Source organism: Callorhinus ursinus, unplaced genomic scaffold (assembly GCF_003265705.2).
Source record: "Callorhinus ursinus isolate GAN/ISIS: 27379988/994484 unplaced genomic scaffold, GSC_fseal_2.0 scaffold8, whole genome shotgun sequence".
In the NCBI taxonomy this organism is placed as follows: domain Eukaryota; kingdom Metazoa; phylum Chordata; class Mammalia; order Carnivora; family Otariidae; genus Callorhinus; species Callorhinus ursinus.
In genome coordinates, this window is record NW_027397070.1 from 68,089,381 (window position 1) to 68,107,696 (window position 18,316).

The 18,316-nt window shown below is 44.7% G+C and overlaps 1 protein-coding gene across 2 annotated transcripts in view; it reads right to left on the reverse strand.

The window, feature by feature from the left end:
• Positions 1-1,128: 1,128 nt before the first annotated feature.
• The window catches only part of SETD3 (SET domain containing 3, actin N3(tau)-histidine methyltransferase), a 63,956-nt gene continuing 46,768 nt past the window's right edge, over positions 1,129-18,316 (reverse strand). The window contains exons 9-14 of one of the 2 annotated variants that reach the window (XM_025869379.2): positions 16,956-17,070; positions 11,883-11,957; positions 10,692-10,858; positions 9,749-9,834; positions 3,125-3,285; positions 1,129-2,445 (exon numbers count right to left, since the gene is read on the reverse strand). In XM_025869379.2, coding sequence (XP_025725164.1) covers positions 2,014-2,445; positions 3,125-3,285; positions 9,749-9,834; positions 10,692-10,858; positions 11,883-11,957; positions 16,956-17,070 — 1,036 coding nt within the window. In that variant the 3' untranslated portion in view covers positions 1,129-2,013. The remainder of the gene's footprint in view (positions 2,446-3,124; positions 3,286-9,748; positions 9,835-10,691; positions 10,859-11,882; positions 11,958-16,955; positions 17,071-18,316) is intronic. The other variant, XM_025869380.1, reaches the window with a different exon arrangement.

Below are 18,316 nucleotides of genomic sequence, written 5' to 3' on the forward strand. Positions count from 1 at the left end.
CACTATTTTACATCTCAACTGTATATCCTTTTTCCAAGGACATATTTAATACTAGACTTAACTCTGAAACCAATAAGAAAACACATCTACAGACACAGTGGTGTTTCAAGTCCTAGTCTATGCCAGAGCAGAAAGCGCCTCACACACACAGTTCTGCCTTTTGGAAATTGATCTGTAGGTTTTACAGACTATTCATATCTTTGGTAAAGTATCTCAGATACAAGGCTGATGGGGTAGCTTGCAATCACAGGCATCATTATGGAACAGGTCGAAGGTGCACACCCATCAACAATGGACGAGAGTTACGGGTGTCTGTCAACACTGATAAACGCTACCAACCACGTGTGAAAGTGAAACCTGCCCCTCGCATTTAATGGCCTCCTGAGCTCTAGAAGGCAATGCATCCTCAGTGCAGGATTAAGCAACTTATCTGCAGACCCGCATCTTCTCCGAGAAGAAACAGGGAGAACGTCCTTAAGACCACCTATGTGGGGCGCCTGGGTGGCTCAGTTGGTTAAGCGACTGCCTTCGGCTCAGGTCATGATCCTGGAGTCCCTGGATCGAGTCCCGCATCGGGCTCCCTGCTCAGCAGGGAGTCTGCTTCTCCCTCTGACCCTCTTCCCTCTCATGTGCTCTCTCTCTCTCTCAAATAAATAAATAAAATCTTTAAAAAAAAAAAAAAACACCTATGTGCAGCAATGTCACCACAATGGCAGGGTGAAGAATTTACACAGCATTTTCCAAAATAAGTGATGTCCTTCACAGTTAGGACCTCGGAGATGATGTGCAAACTTGCAGCTGAGGAAGACTGGCCATCCGCGGCCTGAGAACCGGTGGCTTTCTGGGCACACCATCCCTAGGCCTTGGCCTCCCTGAAAACCTAAGAGCGCCCTGTTGGTGTGTGCCTGCCGCCACCAGGTCCTCCTCAGGGCAGCCCCCTGCAGGCTGGGGAGTGGCCGACCTCAGGCCCATCCCACATCTCTGCGTCCCCGGGGCAAGCACAGCTCATGGCACAGGCCACATTCACAGGCCACGTTCGGACCTGCTCCCAGAGTAAGCAGAATGGTTTGCGTCAAGGCTCAATTCAAAGGGCCTGTCCCCACTTAAAGAAAAGGAATAGACAAAAAATATTAATCATGTTTTCCTTTTAATAAGGCTTTTTAGTCAAAAGTGTAGCTTTGAAAATCTCTAGCTTGTTGTGAAAACCAGAAAAGCCAGGGAGCCGCCTCACTTCGAACACTGCCATGGCGAGCTGGACCGACGCGGGAAATCAAATGCAACACTTTAAAATCAGAGCCAACATTTAAAATTAGGAAGGATGATGCACGTCCTACTGTGATTCAAGGAGAAAGGACAAGTTCTTAACACAGTAAAACAAAACACAAAAGGTAAACAAATCTTTAGAAATCACTAGATGTGTGTGTGTGTGTGTGTGTATTTATATAATTAGGATTATCATCAACATTTAAAACTATTAAAAATAAGGTTGCCACCTTCACTTTTCTTTCAGTACCAGGGTGTTATTTTTTTAGGAAAAAAAAAAAAGGCTTCGCCCCAACCCTCAAGTTGCCAGACCCCAAGCCCGCTCTGTGCTGTACAACGCCCCCCCTCCCCCACGCTGAGCCCCCAGAGCGCCGACACCCAGTCCTGCTGTCGTCCTGGTTGTCAAGATGACAGGCCCACAAAAGCACAGCTGAGAGCAGAACTGCATTCTTCCCCAGGAAGAAAACACATTTGCCCACAATGGGTCTACAGAGTCTTCCAAAGCACCTCGTTGGTGGCTTGATAACCTGTTCATTTTGCCCAGAAGCAAGATGGCAATCTTAATCAAAGAGGGAAGCTAGATTTTTTTAAATAACTTAAAAAAAATCATTTTTATATAAAGCAGCAAAAACATCTTTTCCTCTCTGCAGAAAGAAAAATGTGAACAAGAAAACACAGCGATGTAAATGGACGGTTCATAAACTTTTGCTCAACTCAACCCCCCCCACCAGACGGCACCTCCTCTCAGGGCTACTGCTCTCTACCACGCTCAGTGCTATCTGAAGAAGATTCTTTGGTGCCTTCAGTCGCTCTTTTACTTTCCTCCTGATTTAAATTTCCCTTTTCTGACCTGGTCCCGTTGGGGATAGAGTTTTCGCCATTCACGAGCCCGTTTTCCACAGCCTTCACCCTGCCGACGGCCTCGGTGAGGGTGAGGGCCTCCTGCACCCCAGCCTCCTCCTCCAGGCTCCGCAAGGCCAGGGGCAGCCTGGCGCCCCCCGTGCCGCTCTCCTCACACCGGGGCAGCGGGGCCCCCGCCTGCACCTGCTTGCGATAGTGCTCCCGATTCGCAGCCGCGCTCTTCACCGCTTTCTCCAAAATCTCTTTTTCTCCTAAGCGCAGCTTGATGGCCATTGCTGCACGAACAGAAAGGTCGTGGTTTTTCAAGAAGGATTTGTCTTCCTGGAAAACGAGAAAGAGCAAAATTAATTATAAGAAGTCTAAATCAGCAAAAGTACAGCGAAAGAAGGCAGATCAGTTGTGGCCACGGACGGGGGCATGAGGGAAATGTGAGGGGTGACGGAAGGTTCTAGAACTTGACTCTGGCAGTGGCTGCAGGACTATGTGCTTATATCAAAATGTACACTTTAGAAGCGTGGGTTGTATTTAAATTACACCCCGAGAAAGTGACCATAAAACCAAAATGGTGAGACTAAATCAAACGGTGTCCCACCACATCTGACAGGGAACTTGGCTTATTTTAAAAAATCACTCCTTGTCTGTCTCGTGCACTGCCAGCTCCAGGGCTCGGCACTGGGCGGAATGAATGAATGAAGGAACGAGATGCATGTGAGGTTAGTGGTGCAATGGTAAACCTGGAAAGCACAAATGAAAACTCAGAATTACAGGAAAAGTGTTGAATAATTTTTAAAAATTCATCTTCCAGTCAACAATGCCTCAAGAGGATTCTTTTGATAAGTAGAAATGTGTTAAATAAGAAAATATTAATAAGTTGAATGAAAAATATCCAATATACAACGATTTTGCTAACGAAAGTCATTTACATTTAGGAAGGAATCTCTTTTTAAAAATCCCTGAAAACATGACAAAGCTCAAATCCTCACTGAAGCGATCTAATTACCTCAATAGTTGTTTTGTATGTTTTTAAAAGAAGCGAGGCTCGATCTTCAAGAAATGTCCAAAGTCTGACCTCATTGTCCCAGCTAACGGGATATTCAGAATTACCCAAAGTGAAGATTCTGTCGAGAGCATTATCTCCCAGCAAATGTTCCTTCAATTCTTCTGCAGAAATACAAACAGCCATCTGTGAGGGAGGAAACAGCACGGCTTCTCATTTTAACAAGCAGCCCACCTCGGAAAAGATCTTCCCCAGTGACGTCACCCGCCTGTGGTGAAAAGCTCTCCGGGATCGATGGGCCGGACCGGGCCAGGCTCTCCAGAGGAAGTCACCACTAGCTTTCCTGATAGGGAGTCCATACCAAGCCTTGGCGCGGCCCTCCATCTCTCGTTGCTTTTATGAGGGACACTGAGAGCTTTTAGACAGTTTCACAAGATACGTTTTAAGGACAAATCTACAGGGACACGTCCCTTATTCTGACGACAGCCTTCTCGCAAACCACGCGCTCAGTCACACCAACGGGGTCAAACAGACATTCAGGTGAACAATGTAAATAGTACAAACGGGTGACAGCACAACAATCCAGTGACCCTTCTAAATTTACATCAGATTGGTGCTCATGGCAGCAGTGGACCTGACAACGCTATTTATCTCCTCTTACAACACATAAACCACAAACCGAAAGAAATAAGAAAATGGACTATAAAAATCTCAGTTAATGAAAAATGTGCTTTTCCCCTCACTTGTCAGGAATTTAAACAGAAATTACAAATAAACACAAGAGAACATCTCAATTACCTTCAAATATATTTAAGAAGAGGAAAGGATTCAGCAAATGCTCTGAGCATTTCAGCTCCTGGCACATTATCTTCAAGAGACCCAAACATGCTGATCCTATTCATGCTCAAGAAATACACCCCAACTTCTTATGTAATTATGAGACAGTATCTTTTTCAGAGCAAAATGCCCCACAGCTGTCACTATTTACAATTCAAACTGAAGAATCTGCTGCCAGCAAACCAAACTTTTATTAGTATTAGTTAGAGGAATTCAAAGAAGAATACATCAATTGTCTTGACACGACAAATTATCTTTCTATGACTAAAGAGACACTAAAGAGAATCAGCAGACCTAAAATGATTCAGGCAGTTTGTTTTTTAAGGAAAAAAGAAGTTAATCTAAGGTTCAAAAAAAATTTATTAAGTGGCATTTGTTAGCAAAAGATCATGATAAAATTCAGGGTTTTTATATTTTGTATAAAGTGCTGAAAATTTAAAACATGCTTCCCGAGTGGTAGAGATTTCTTTTCAGAAGCCCCCTCACTAAGGTCACTGGTTTTGTTTTCTCCCTAAACCCACCCAGGTTCTGCCCTCAACGCTGAAAAGCTAAGGGGCAGAAGCAGAGCCTTTCTCTCTGCTACTTTTAACAGTGAAACTGGGCTTATTCACTTATGCATGGGAACATGAAACCACTAAGGGGGGGTGGGGGTGGGGGGTGACATGAGGCCGTGTCACCTTGTGACCAGAGGCTTCGTGAGTGGGCCCCTTCCCCTGCTTGCCTGCAGCTAACAAAGCCCTGACAGATCCTCCGAGTCCCCCCCGGGGCTCTGTGCCTTCACCCGGCCACCACAGGAGTACACATGGGGTCACCCCAGACAGTGACCAGTGCCCTCACTCCTCAACCTGGCTCTGTGTTGAACGCTGGTTCATCCAGACCCCTGGACTCCTAGGATCTCTTCCACGAATCCTGTTCTTTGCAAACCAGCAGGAGCCACGTGGGATGCCTGGGACGCAGGCTCTGATGAGCAGAGCCTGATGAGAATGAGCACGAAGTCTGCCCCACACTGAGCACCGACACAAATGACAGGGATCAGTATCACTGTCATCTCTTCTTATAAACTCCTACAGGCTATGAACTGTGACCTTCAATGTTATACTTCTGCATCGTATGCAAGAAAAGCCCACAGGAAACCCTTAACTCGAGCCACGACCGAAGTACAAACTAGCCGGAAGTTCTAACTTGAGGGGCAGTGAGTCTATAGCAATGTGGCTGCTCAGAAGGGACAAGTGCCATCTCGCAGCTCGGTGGGTTCCAGTAGCTGGTGTCTACACTGCCTGGGTCTGGGGACTGTCTCCACCACCTCCACCCTGATGTCAAACCCTGGACCGGACAGCATTTCTCCTGCAACCAAACATGAGGACAGGGGGGCCAAGGACAGCAGAGCCCAGTAGGCTCTGCCTCTGCAGACCAAATCGCCCCTTCCCTGCTGCTGGGGCAGCTTCCTTCGGAGAAGTGCTTATCTGTCTGCTCAACTAGATGGTCACTCACTTACTTCTTCCTACCCAATTTGGTTTGCACAGGATTTAAGGTAGTTTACAACAGCAAACACACACACACAATTACAAGTGAAACCTCAAGGAAGGGAATCATAAAGATCAGACCAGAAATAAATGATATAGAAACTAAAAAAAACCACAATAGAACAGATCAATGAAACTGGGAGCCGGTTGTTTGAAAAAAATTAATAAAACCGATAAACCTCTAGCGAGACTTACCAAAAAGAGAAATGACCCAAGTAAGTAAAATCACAAACAAGAGAGGAGAAATAGTAACCAATACCATAGAAATACAAACAATCTTAAGAGAATATTATAAAAAATTACAGGCCAACAAATTGGATAATTTGGAAGAAATGGATAAATTCCTAGACACATATGAACTACTAAAATGGAAACAGGAGGAAATAGAAAATTTGAACAGACCGATTACCAGCAAAGAAATTGAATCAAGTAATCAAAAATCTCCCAACAAACAAAAGTCCAGAGCCAGATGGCTTCACAGGCAAATTCTACCAACCATGTAAAGAAGAGTTAATACCTACTCTCAAACTATTCAAAAAATATAAAAGGAAGGAAAGCTTCCAAATTCATTCTATGAAGCCAGCATCACCCTGATAACAAAATCAAATAAAGACACCACAAAAAAAGAGAACTACAGGCCAATATCCCTGATGAACATGGATGCAAAAATTCTCAATAAAATGCTAGCAGATCGAATCCAACAGTACATTAAAAGAATTATTCACCATGATCAAGTGGGATTTATTCCTGGGCTGCAGGGGTGGTTCAATATTCACAAATCAATCAACGATACACATTAATAAAAGTATATGAACCATATGATCCTCTCCATAGATGCAGAAAAAGCATCTGACAAAGTACAACTATTCATGATAAAAATCCCTCCACAAAGTAGTAGGTTTAGAGGGAGAATAGCTCAACATAATAAAGGCCATATATCGAAGACCCATAGCTAATATCACCCTCAATGGGGAAAAACTGAGAAGTTTTCCAGTATGGTCAGGAACAAGACAGAGATGTCCACTCTCACCACTGTTATCTAACACAGTACTGAAGTCCTAGCCTCAGCAGTCACACAACAGAAAGAAACAAAAGGCATCCCAATCAGCAAAGCAGTAAAACTGTCACTATTAGCAGAAGGCATGACACTATATAGAGAAAACCCAAAAGACTCCACCAAAAAATTGCTAGAACTGATAAACGATTTCAGTAAAGTTGCAGGATACAAAATCAATATACAGAAATCTGTTGCATTTCTATACACCAATAACGAAGCAAAAGAAAGAGAAATTAGGCAATCAATCCCACTTACAATTGCACCAAAAACAGTAAGATACTTAGGAATAAACCTAAACCAAAGAGGTAAGGGATTTGTACTCTAAATTAAACTATAGAACACTTATGAAAGAAATTGAGGAAGACACAAAGAAATGGAAAGACATTCCCTGTTCATGGATCGGAAGAACAAATATTGTTAAAATGTCTATACTACCCAAAGCAATCCACACATTTAGTGCAATCACGATCAAAATACCAATAGCATTTTTCACAAGAGCTAGAACAAACAATCCTAAAATTTGTATGGAACTACAAAAGACCCCAAATAGCCAAAGCAATCTTGAAAAAGAAAAACAAAGCTAGAGTCATCACAATTCTGGACTTTAAGTTATACTACAAAGTAGCAGTAATCAAAACAGCATAGTACTGGCATAAAAATAGACACATAGATCAATGGAACAGAACAGAAAACCCAGAAATGAACCCACAATTATATGGTCAATTAATCTTTGACCAAGCAAGAAAGAATATCCAATGGAAAAAGACAGTCTCTTTATTTTTTTTTTAAGATTATTTATTTATTTATTTATTTATTTATTTGAGAGAGAGAATGAGATAGAGAGAGAGCATGAGAGGGGGAGGGTCAGAGGGAGAAGCAGACTCCCTGCTGAGCAGGGAGCCTGATACAGGACTCCATCCCGGGACTCCAGGATCATGACCTGAGCCGAAGGCCGTCGCTTAACCAACTGAGCCACCCAGGCGCCCCAAGACAGTCTCTTCAACAAATGGTGTTGGGAGAACCGGACAGCAACATGCAGAAGAATGAAACTGGACCATTTCCTTATACCACACACAAAAATAAACTCAAAATGGATTAAAGACCTAAATATAAGGCAGAAAACCATTAAAATCCTAGAGAAGAACACAGGCAGCAACCTCTTTGACATCAGCTGTAGGACTAGGTATGTCTCCCGAGACAAGGGAAACAAAAGCAAAAATCAACTATTGGGACTACATCAAAATAAAAAGCTTCTGCACACCAAAGGAAACAATCAACAAAACTAAAAGGCAACCTACTAAATGGAAAAAGATATTTGCAAATGATGTACCTGATTAAAGGGTTAGTATCCAAAATATATAAAGAACTTAACAAACTCAACACCCAAAAAAACAAATATTCCAGTTAAAAAATGGGTAGAAGACATGAATAGACATTTTTCCAGAGAAGACACACAAATGGCCGACAAACACAGGAAAAGATGTTCAATATCACTCACCATCAGGGCAATGCAAATCAAAACCAAAATGAGATACCACCTCACACCAGTCAGAGTGGCTAAAATTAACAACACAAGAAACAACAGGTGTCGGCGAGGATGTGAGGGCGCGGAGAAAGGGGAGCCCTCCTGCACTGTTGGTGGGAATGCAAACTGGTGCAGCCACTGTGGAAAACAGTATGGAGGTTCCTCAGAAAGTTAAAAATAGAACTACCCTATGATCCAGCAATTACGCTACTAGGTATTACCAAAGAATACAAAAATACTAATTTCAAGGGATACAGGCACCCCGATGTACACAGCAGCATTATCTAACAATAGCCAAAATATGGAAAGACACCAAATGTCCACTAACTGATGGATAAAGAAATTGTGGTGTATACATATAATGGAATATTACTCAGCCACCAAAAAGAATGAACTCTTGCCATTTGCAACGATGCGGATGGAGATAAAAAGTATAATGCTAAGCAAAGTAAGTCAGAGAAAGACAAATACCATATGATCTCACTCATTTTTTTTTTAAGATTTTATTTATTTATTTGAGAGAGAGAGAATGAGAGATAGAGAGCACGAGAGGGAAGAGGGTCAGAGGGAGAAGCAGACTCCCCGCTGAGCAGGGAGCCCGATGCGGGACTCGATCCCGGGACTCCAGGATCATGACCTGAGCCGAAGGCAGTCGCTTAACCAACTGAGCCACCCAGGTGCCCCATATGATCTCACTCATATGTGGAATTTAAGAAATAAGACAAACGAGCAAAAGGGAAAAAAGAGAGACAGACAAACCAAGAAACAGACTCTTAACTCTATAGAACACACTGATAGTTTCCAGAGGGGAGTGGCGGGGCGGGGGGAGATGGGGGAAATAGGTGATGGGGATTAAGGAGTGCACTTGTGATCAGCACAGGGGCTATATGATTCCCATATTGTACATATTACACTATACATTAACTAATTGTAATTTAAATAAAAACTTAAAAAAAATGTAAAAGTGAAACCTCAGGACCATGGGATTGGGGCGGGGGGACACATTTTCAGACAAAAAATGAAAATGCAACCACAATAGGTCAAATGTCAGTATAAGAAACCCCAAATGTCTTGTCTTAAGTAAACATAAAAGTAGATGCTCAATACATACATTTAACACTTTCTGTACCCGAAATCAGAGGCTGCAGACAAGAACATTTTGTGATGTAAACAGATTCTGTTTGCAGCGTTAATGACTCTAACAGGATGCCTGACATTAAAAGCTTGCCAGCAGTTTCAGATCTGGAACGCAGAGTCGGCTGCCCAGTGAAGTCCTGTGGCCCACGTATGCCACGCTGACCACGTGACGTCAGAGGGCACTCACGTCAGCACGCGCGAGTGAGAGGAGCCTGTCTGCAGAGCGAGGACAGCAAAGACTCCCCTCTACAAACGCAGAATTTTCATGCAGACAACCCCAGATGTTTTAAGTTTTCTTCCAACCCAGTAGGGAACCAGTTGTTTATTACAGATGAATATTGACAACACATCAAGGATTTAATAAAACATTTCCAGGGTCAAACAGATCCACTTCATTTTCCAATAGTGCCTTCTCCCCTCTCCCCAAAAAGTGCTCTAGTTTTAAACAATTGTATCTTTAATCTGAATCTTTAATCTAAATCTATGATTTACACCTCATGAATTTTTTAAAAAGTCAACATCTTTTTTTCCCCCCGGAAATCATTTACCTTCGGTCATGCAGAACACGCGGAGAAAAGCCAGGAGCTGCGCAGAGACCGGTGGCTCGGTAAAATGCAGCGCAAACACACTGGAACTGACAAAAGTGGGAACAGCATTAGCCCCCCTGCCTGGGCACCTGCTCCCGGCAAGTGAGATCCCTTCACTCTACACTCTGCAGGGTGGGTGATCCTCAAGGGGTGCCCACCCCTCGCCTGAGCCCTACAAGTACTGCCTTGGATGCCTGGGAAGCGCAGGACGGCGGGCTTCCCGGAGAGGACGGTGGTGACTGCCGGCTGTCCGGCTGTCCGGCGTCTAAAAGCCTTCACCTCAGGGTGCACACGACATGCTCAGAGAATTAAGTATGCCCATGGTTCTCAAAAAATGTTAACAATAATTTATGTTGAGTTCACATTTTAATCATTAATCAAATATTGACAAGTTCAATAAAAACAGGTCTGGATAATCCATTTTCATTAAGAACGGTTCCTCCATTCCCCGGAGAACTAATAAATCATAATTCTTGTCCTCTTTATCATTTTGCACCTCAAATGCAAGAAAATCGCAAAGAATTTAGCCAGAAATTCCTGAATGGGGATCATGACTTCATTACAGAAACTAATGGTGGCAAAGAATTAAATGAAACAAATTGATCCGGGTCATTAACCTTTTCAAGGTGAAAGACACTAACGATCCACAGTATTTATTTAACTTAATGAGGAGTTCAGGCCGTGTCCCCTGGAATGGACCATGCCTGCTCCCAACGACACAATGATGTTTCTCTGAAAACACTGCTAAGTCTCCATGCATCTCTGTTTAAACCTGCTGTGCAGCAGGGACGAAGACATGAAGAAAAACCACTCTAGAGAAGTTGTATTAATGCACCAACAAAACACTACACAACTGGAAATACTTCAAGGGACATGGGAAAGAGGTGAGCGTTTCCGTACGTACGTGGGGATGCCGGCACGGGCCAGGACCTCAGCCTTCATGGCGTACAGCCGGTCACTCTTACTCACTCCCAGCTTTATTTTCACTCTGTCGTGTGAATTATTGTCAAAGAAAAAACCACTGTGGATCACAAACTCTGCATTTGACCGAGTGCCATAAAAAATGTAAATCTGAGATGCAGTAAAGAAAAAAATAAAGGGATATAAAAGAAATTCAACATCATTCTCAATACAGAGCAGGGCAAAGGATCAGTTCCCCTATGTTCAACTGGCCTTTCCACTAGGGACACACAACAGCTCTACAGTGACTATGCGTCTGCCTGCGATCCCGCAACCCCCCAGCTACCCGGACTGAGCCGGGTGACAGAGGGTGTCTATTCCCGCTGCCGTGGCGCTCCCTGCCTCCTCCCCGTCCCCGGGACAGCGAGACTAGTACATACGGCTGACAACAGGCAACCGTCCCCCCGCCTCCTTCTAATACAAGAGTCTCTCCTGGAACAAGATCTCAGACAACGTCTGTCAGACATTCATTTCCAGGTCCCGTAGCAATTCGGCACCTAGTCGGAGGGTTTCTAACTCTTCTGCAGGAAGGGCCGATCAGCACTGCGTTAGAGTAATATTGTTGGTTTTGTCTCAGTTGGAACGTCAACGGTCAGTCAACGGCCAACGTCAGTTCTGCTTTTGGGGGTTAACTGCTTGGTCATAAGCCCAATAGGCAGAAAGCAGGCATTCAAAGATGCGCATTTTCAAATGTACTGAAAGGCCTGACCCTGCCCCAACCCAGGTTATGAGAGAAAAATTCACGGATTAAAGTGGATATATAAGATCCATGGCTCCCAGTCCCCTTGTTTTTGCCATTTAAATAAACAGCCTCTTTATAAAGAAGGTTCTAATCAACAGAGAGAACAATGCAGATTATGTAATGGAAAATTATGTTCTACTGTCATAACACAAAGTTTATTTTCAGTTGACAGGATCACAAATATTAGGTCAACTGTGCAAGTAAGTGCCTTCACGTCTTTTTTCTTTGTGGACCCAAAGCACAGTATGTTTCTTACAGCTTTGGGTCTCAAGATGTGTTCCCTAACTAGTCCTAAATACAAATCCCCCACTTTTCTGAGTTAAATACCCTCTCAAACTGATCCACGCAGTATTAACCCCATGCCCACTGGCCAGCCGACCTTATGCCGCCTACCTGCTCTCCGGCCCGGAAGTCCCGCAGGGCGACACACTCACAGCGATCATCTTCCAGGTTGTAGCCGGTGGTGATCTAGGTGGGGGAGAGGGTGACAACTGTTAGCACCAAGGTCTGCAGTCCCCTCGCTCATGAGGGTCTTTTTCGGCAATTAGAAGATAAAAGATACCCAAAGATACTGCACTCTGCATGCTTTACTAAGCTGACAGAGAACTGCTTGGTAATTTCCATTAATCCTGTTTATACCAGAGATTCTTATACAAGATTCCGCACCTCGAGTAAAGGACCTAACTATTAGGAAAATACAGTGTACAGATTATCACTCGCTGGCCTCAAGCAGAGTCACTTGTCCCAAAGCAAGCCCCACAGATGGAAGCAGGGTCTCCTGGAGAACTCTAGCTGAATGGCAAATATCATTTCTCCCACGTTTGGCCACCAAGAAGTGAAAGCGTGTCTTCCGTTGGATAAAGAATCAGGGAAAAAGAAAAGCCTGTTTCTAGATTACGTACATATTTTACCCTGAAATTAGGGAAACTGAAACTTTCAGATAAGCAAAGGGAAAATAAAATAACTAAGCTGTAGCCTAAACATTTTCAGCTGCGTGCTAGGTTGTTAGCATCTCTAAGCCCGCTGCCCCAAACCCGCTCCCTACACCAGAAACCTGCATCTCTCCCCAGTCTCTCCTGTCCTGGGGGGCCAGGCAAGTCCATGTCTTGATGCACAAGGGCACAACGATATCCCTGGTGCCACTACCGGTTGGCACCTGAACTCCTAAATTTGGGCTCTTTCCTTCCTCGTCATTGCCCTGCGTGGCTGAGGTCCTTACCATTTGCAAAAACCTTCCGACCGGCTTCAAATTCCTCACTGTCCTTCCTGCATCTCTAGTGACACTACTATGTTGACCTCCTGTTTAAAACCTTTTGGTGGCCCTCCACTCTACCCATAGGAAAAAATGCAAATTCTGGAGCACAGCCAATTCATGAGGAGGCCCATGTCTCCCTCCGGCCTCTTGACCGGACGGCCTGCCACACCGGTCTCTGCTCCAGCTCCCTCATGCCTAGAACTACCTTTCGCACCTGTTTTACCCGAGCCCTGGCTTCTTTAGGGGTGCCTGCCCTCATCCCACCCAACCACCCTGCACTCCCAGAGCCCCTGTGCTGTCACCCCCCCCAACACCTGCCCCACCAGCCAGACCTGGAGCTCCCTTTTCACCTGTGTCCCCAGCAGAGCACCCTGTACCCGACACCTGGAACTCTTTGATAATATTTACTTGATGCATGAACCACCAGGGTAAGGAACAGGGTCTCCAATTTATATTAAAAGCTCCTTCTGGGGCGCCTGGGTGGCTCAGTTGTTAAGCGTGTGCCTTCAGTTCAGGTCATGGTCCCAGGGTCCTGGGATCAAGCCCCGCGTCGGGCTCTCCCCTCAGCGGGAAGCCTGCTTCTCCCTCTCCCACTCCCCCTGCTTGTTCCCTCTCTCGCTGTCAAATAAATTAAAAAAAAAAAAAAATCTTAAAAAAAAAAGCTCCTTCTTAGACGTCCACCCCTCAGAGCAGCCTCCCCAATCTCTTAGATTGTCTGAAACTGTTCATGAATTACTCTGACCTCCTCATTCTGTCCTGAGAAGCAACACTCCAGACCGCCGCAAGTGCTACTTGCTCATAAAGGTATCAACAGCTTGGATCCAAAAACTTACTTCCGAATCCAGGGAACGGCATTTTTAGGATGGAGGGCCATGGGACGATCATCCTTAAGCCCAGTATCCCCAGAACCAATGGCCTATGAACCGTCTACCTAGAAATCCCTCATGCTTCTGCTCTGCAAAAGCCAACAGAGACACAAAAGCGGTGACAGATGAACGCAGCTCCCAGGAATCTGGCACATCTCCACTCACAGGACAGTTTCAACACTTGATAAGATCAGCTCTGGGAAGTTCCTGCCCAATGTCAAAATCGCTTTTCTGACCCCAAAACATGATTCAGGTGACAAGGATGGAACAGGAACTGCCCAAGAGCTCCCTGCCCTGAAAGTCTGCAGCTCCACAGCCGTGTTTACACGGGCCCCAGCAGGAGCTGCAGAGAGCAGGAGGGCAGGCAGGGAAGCAGGAGGGGCGGGGAAGGGCCAGCAAGAAACAAAAATAATTAGGTAGAAACACGGGAGGTAGAAACAGGCCGGGAAGGGAGGCCCACGGAAGGGGAGGCATGGTAATGTTACACAGGGCACCCAGGGCAGCCTTCCTTGAGGAAGTCTGTGAGTGGTCTTGCAGACAGTGTTTCAGGCAACAGGAACCGCCCATGCAAAGGCCCAGAGATGAGTGTGTGCTGGTGTCTGAGGAAGCCCAGGTCCCAGACCTGTGTGTGCTAGAAGTATAGTGGGGACAAGTTGAGCAGGGAGCCTTGTCTGTTACTTATAAAAACCTAGGCTTTCACTTTGAGACTGGAAGCCTTGTATAAATCTAAATGTTTTAGATGTTTTAATACTCAACCAGAAAGACCTTGAAAAAGAGCCTCTCTCAATTCTGCTTAAATTTCCAGGAGAGTTACGCTCTCAAATACAAGGGCTGGTTACTCCAACATGCTTTACCTACTAGAACGGACACAGTGGCCTATAAACCACTTGGCAGTGTCCTCTGCACAAACCAAACCAGCTCAAGAAAGGAAAACTGCTGCTTCCATTAATTCTGAACCAGTCACGCAGAATTTAAAGATACATCTTATCTTACAATTTAATATGATGTCCATGAACTTGTCTGACTCTGTTTCTCCAAGTGGCTAGGAAATGGGCTCACACGTGCCACCCTCTCTGGCCCAGGGACCAACCCAGGCTTTTCCCTTCTCCCCTAGTTCCCTGCTGTTCCTGGTCTGGAATTACTGCTGTAGGCTCGGCTCTCCCATCTCTGCTCCCAGAAGCAGGTTTTTGTCAGAAGCACAGCGTTGCCGGGTTACAAATTTCTACCTACACCCTCGGTGATAGAACAGACAGACGACGACTGTCAGGATAGACACACACAAAACAGAAAATCGACCGTCTGAAAAGCCAAGCCTTAATTTCAAGGACCTTATTTTTAAAAAGAGATTAACTGTTAGTACATGTAATATACAACTTCATAGTGTTAAAATAGATTCTCAGATTCTACCAGATGCAATTTCCCTTGAAGCCTTATAATTACAAGGGAAAACGGTTCAACCAAGGTATGGAGTTAAGTATTCAGGGAAGACGACCACTGTAAGAAAAAGCACTACCATCTTGTAGAAACCTTCTAAAGGCCAGCGATGCTTCGCCAGCCCTGGGGTGGGATGCAGAGTTTATGAACAAAGCTAGAGAAAATACAGCATTCGTGGTTGTCACCCATGCATTACTTTTATTTTGAGATGCACTAACTTTTTGTTTTTTACTCCTAGAGGGAAAAGAGTGAATGGTTTAATCTGATTTACATGAAAGCAACACAAAAACCAGTGTGTATGTAAGGGTATGAGGGCACAAATGCACACAAAGGAGAGAAAGATTTGCACAAAACCATTAACCATGTACCTGGAGGGTGTTGAGCACAGGGACCCGGGCCAGGGGTAGGGCCGGGTGCTGGTGGGGTGCTGGAGGGGAAGGGAACCTCCATATTTTATTCCCGCAGAGGCCTCTGTTTAACTGTTTTTGTTTGTTTACAATAGAGTATGGACTTTTTTAAATTTTAGAAATAAAACAATAAACTCTAATGATCAATCAAGTTTGAGAACCAATGATCTAATGCAGTGAAGCAAAAAGAAAAATACTATAGTCAAATATTAAAAGCTTTTTGAAAAATTTTAGAACTTCGATCTTGTAATCAGTGTTAAGATAGCTCTGAAAGGAAAAAAAAACAAAAACAAAAAAGAATGAAAGTAAATAAAATATGCTGCTCCTTACTATGGCTAATTAAATTAAGCATATCTAAACTAAGGCAGAAATATAATTATAAGAGGGGAACTCTTCGTTCTCTACAAGTTAAGAGTATGCTGGTTGCTACACCTTTCCAAATTAGCACCAGGGTATTCTAGCTTCAAGTGTTTGGCACGTGTTACATGTGTTCTGGACATTTTGTGGGGTTAGATGTGAAATACTCATTTACAGCATTTTTTAAGCCCGTTTACAGTACTGCTAATAATAACAAAGGGAGCTGATGTTGAGAAAAGATGAACAAAAAAGTAACCAAGCTGGTATTCCAGTTATTATGCTTAAAAATTCAAAACATTCTGAAGTTGATCCTATTTCTCTATACGGGTATCAGGAAATCTTGCTCAGACAACCACCTCAGCACAGAGAACGCGTGAACCTCCACCGTTGCCGGGACCCCAAGGAACGCTGAGGAACAGGGAGCCGGCTTCCGTGGCTTCCTCCTTTCACATGTCATAATTAACAATCACCCTAAAATTTCCTTATTTTCTTTCTCAGTGTCTCCTACCCAGTGCTTCCCACGCCAACCCTGCGTGCGAGGCCGGGAGCCAAATGCCCCAGTGTGCCTCCTCCTTGCCCCAGCACCAGGGAAACCAGCCCCGGCTCCTGAACGAAAGCAGGTTAGGAAGCAGGGCCAAGGATGTGGCAGTGTGTCAGGTGAAGGGAAAGGGAACAGCGAGCAGTCAGAGAACATAATAGCCGGGAATGTAGTCAGCAAAGAGTGAAAACAAGGAACAAGAAAAGGAAACACAAGAAAGAAGAAAGGTTTTTTTGTTTTTTTTTTTCCCTTCAATAAATCAGTATTTTAAGACAGTAAGAAAAAAGAAACTTTGGTTTAGTCTGTGGTTCAATAAGATAAGAAAATGAATGTTTAGGCTGGAATTATGGCTTAGCAAATAAATGCAGTTCACTGTGGTTTCTGAAAGTGGAATGAGATTCAAGTTCCTGGTTTTTAGGATTCAGCGAACGCAGAGAGAGAAAAACACCAGCTTCTCTCTGTGGGAGGTCGGAGGGGTGGCTCGCCTTGGTTCTGCCTGCTCCCTCTGGAGGGAGGCAGCAAGGGGGCAGGATCTGCAGGTGGAATGTCCACTCTAAAGCTTATTCACCACAGCTCCCCGGATTAAACACAACGCAGAGGGGGCGTTACCAGGCCGTTGGTGTGATTGCACATGTCCCATAAAGGAATCAGCGCCAGGGTCACCCGGGAACCGTCCTCCGTGGGAATTTGGTTTTGTCGAGTCATAACAGAAGAGACTGCCCACCTGTAACAATCAGAAAAGAGGTGAACTACGGCAGGCACATTTCAGAGCCCAGCGCAGTGAGACCTCAACGAGAAACTATGGTTTGTCTGCTGTCTCACCAGTGTTCAAAACCTTACCCTAAGTACCACAGGTCATCCATGACTGGCCTTCTTATCATCATTTAAAATTAAATCTAGGACTGGGGGAGGAAGGGGAAACTGGGAGGGAAAAGGAGACAGAGAAAACCCAGGGGTGAGGATAAAGGGGGGATGTTCCATCCAGGGAGACAGAGGGTCTGGAAGGAGGGGCAGAGACAGAGATCTGCAGGCCTCCAGTCTTCACCACGGCCGGGGACCCCCACCCCGCCCCCGAGCCCACACCACCTTCTCCTACCCAAATGCTAACTCTGCACCTGTACGAAAACCTCAGTGAAAGGCAAACAACATAACTCCTTTCTGAGCAGAAACCCTCTAAGAACTCAACAAAATGTGGCATGTTATTTTTTATTACGTTGTGCAGTCAATTAAATCTTTTTGTTTAAAAAAATTATATGATTTCACTCATATGTGGAATTTAAGAAACGAAACAGAGGAGCATAGGGAAAGGGAGGGAAAAATAAAACAAGATGAAATCAAAGAGGGAGACAAATCCATAAGAGACTCTTAATCATAGGAAACAAACCAAGGCTTGCTGGAGGGGAGGGGGTGGGGAATGGGGTCACTGGGGGATGGGCATTAAGGAGGGCACATGATGTAATGAGCACTGGGTGTTATACACAATTGAAGAATCACTGAACTCTACCTCTGATACTAATAATACACTATATGTTAATTGACTGAATTTAAATTTTTATAGAAGTCCCCACTTCACACTAACATAGTCTATTTAAAAAGGGGAAAAAGTCCTCACGACCACCCCACATGAAAGTTAATCTCCACTATCACCTGGCCACCTCGGCTAATCCCCCACCACTACAGGTGAGGGCAATTTCTGTGTGGTTATTAAAATGCTGATCCTTACCCCAGCTGTCCATTATAACTTCTGCAGGACTACATGTCTGGGGGCTTTAACTGGTTACAGCAGGTCACTTCTTACTGAAGTACTTGCCACTTCCAAGATCCCCAAATCACTCAGAAACCAGCCCCCCAACGCACACAATACACAACACACACCAAAGATGTAAACACACACATACCACAACCATCCCCCGCCACACCCCAACACACACACACACACACACACACACACACACACACACACACACACA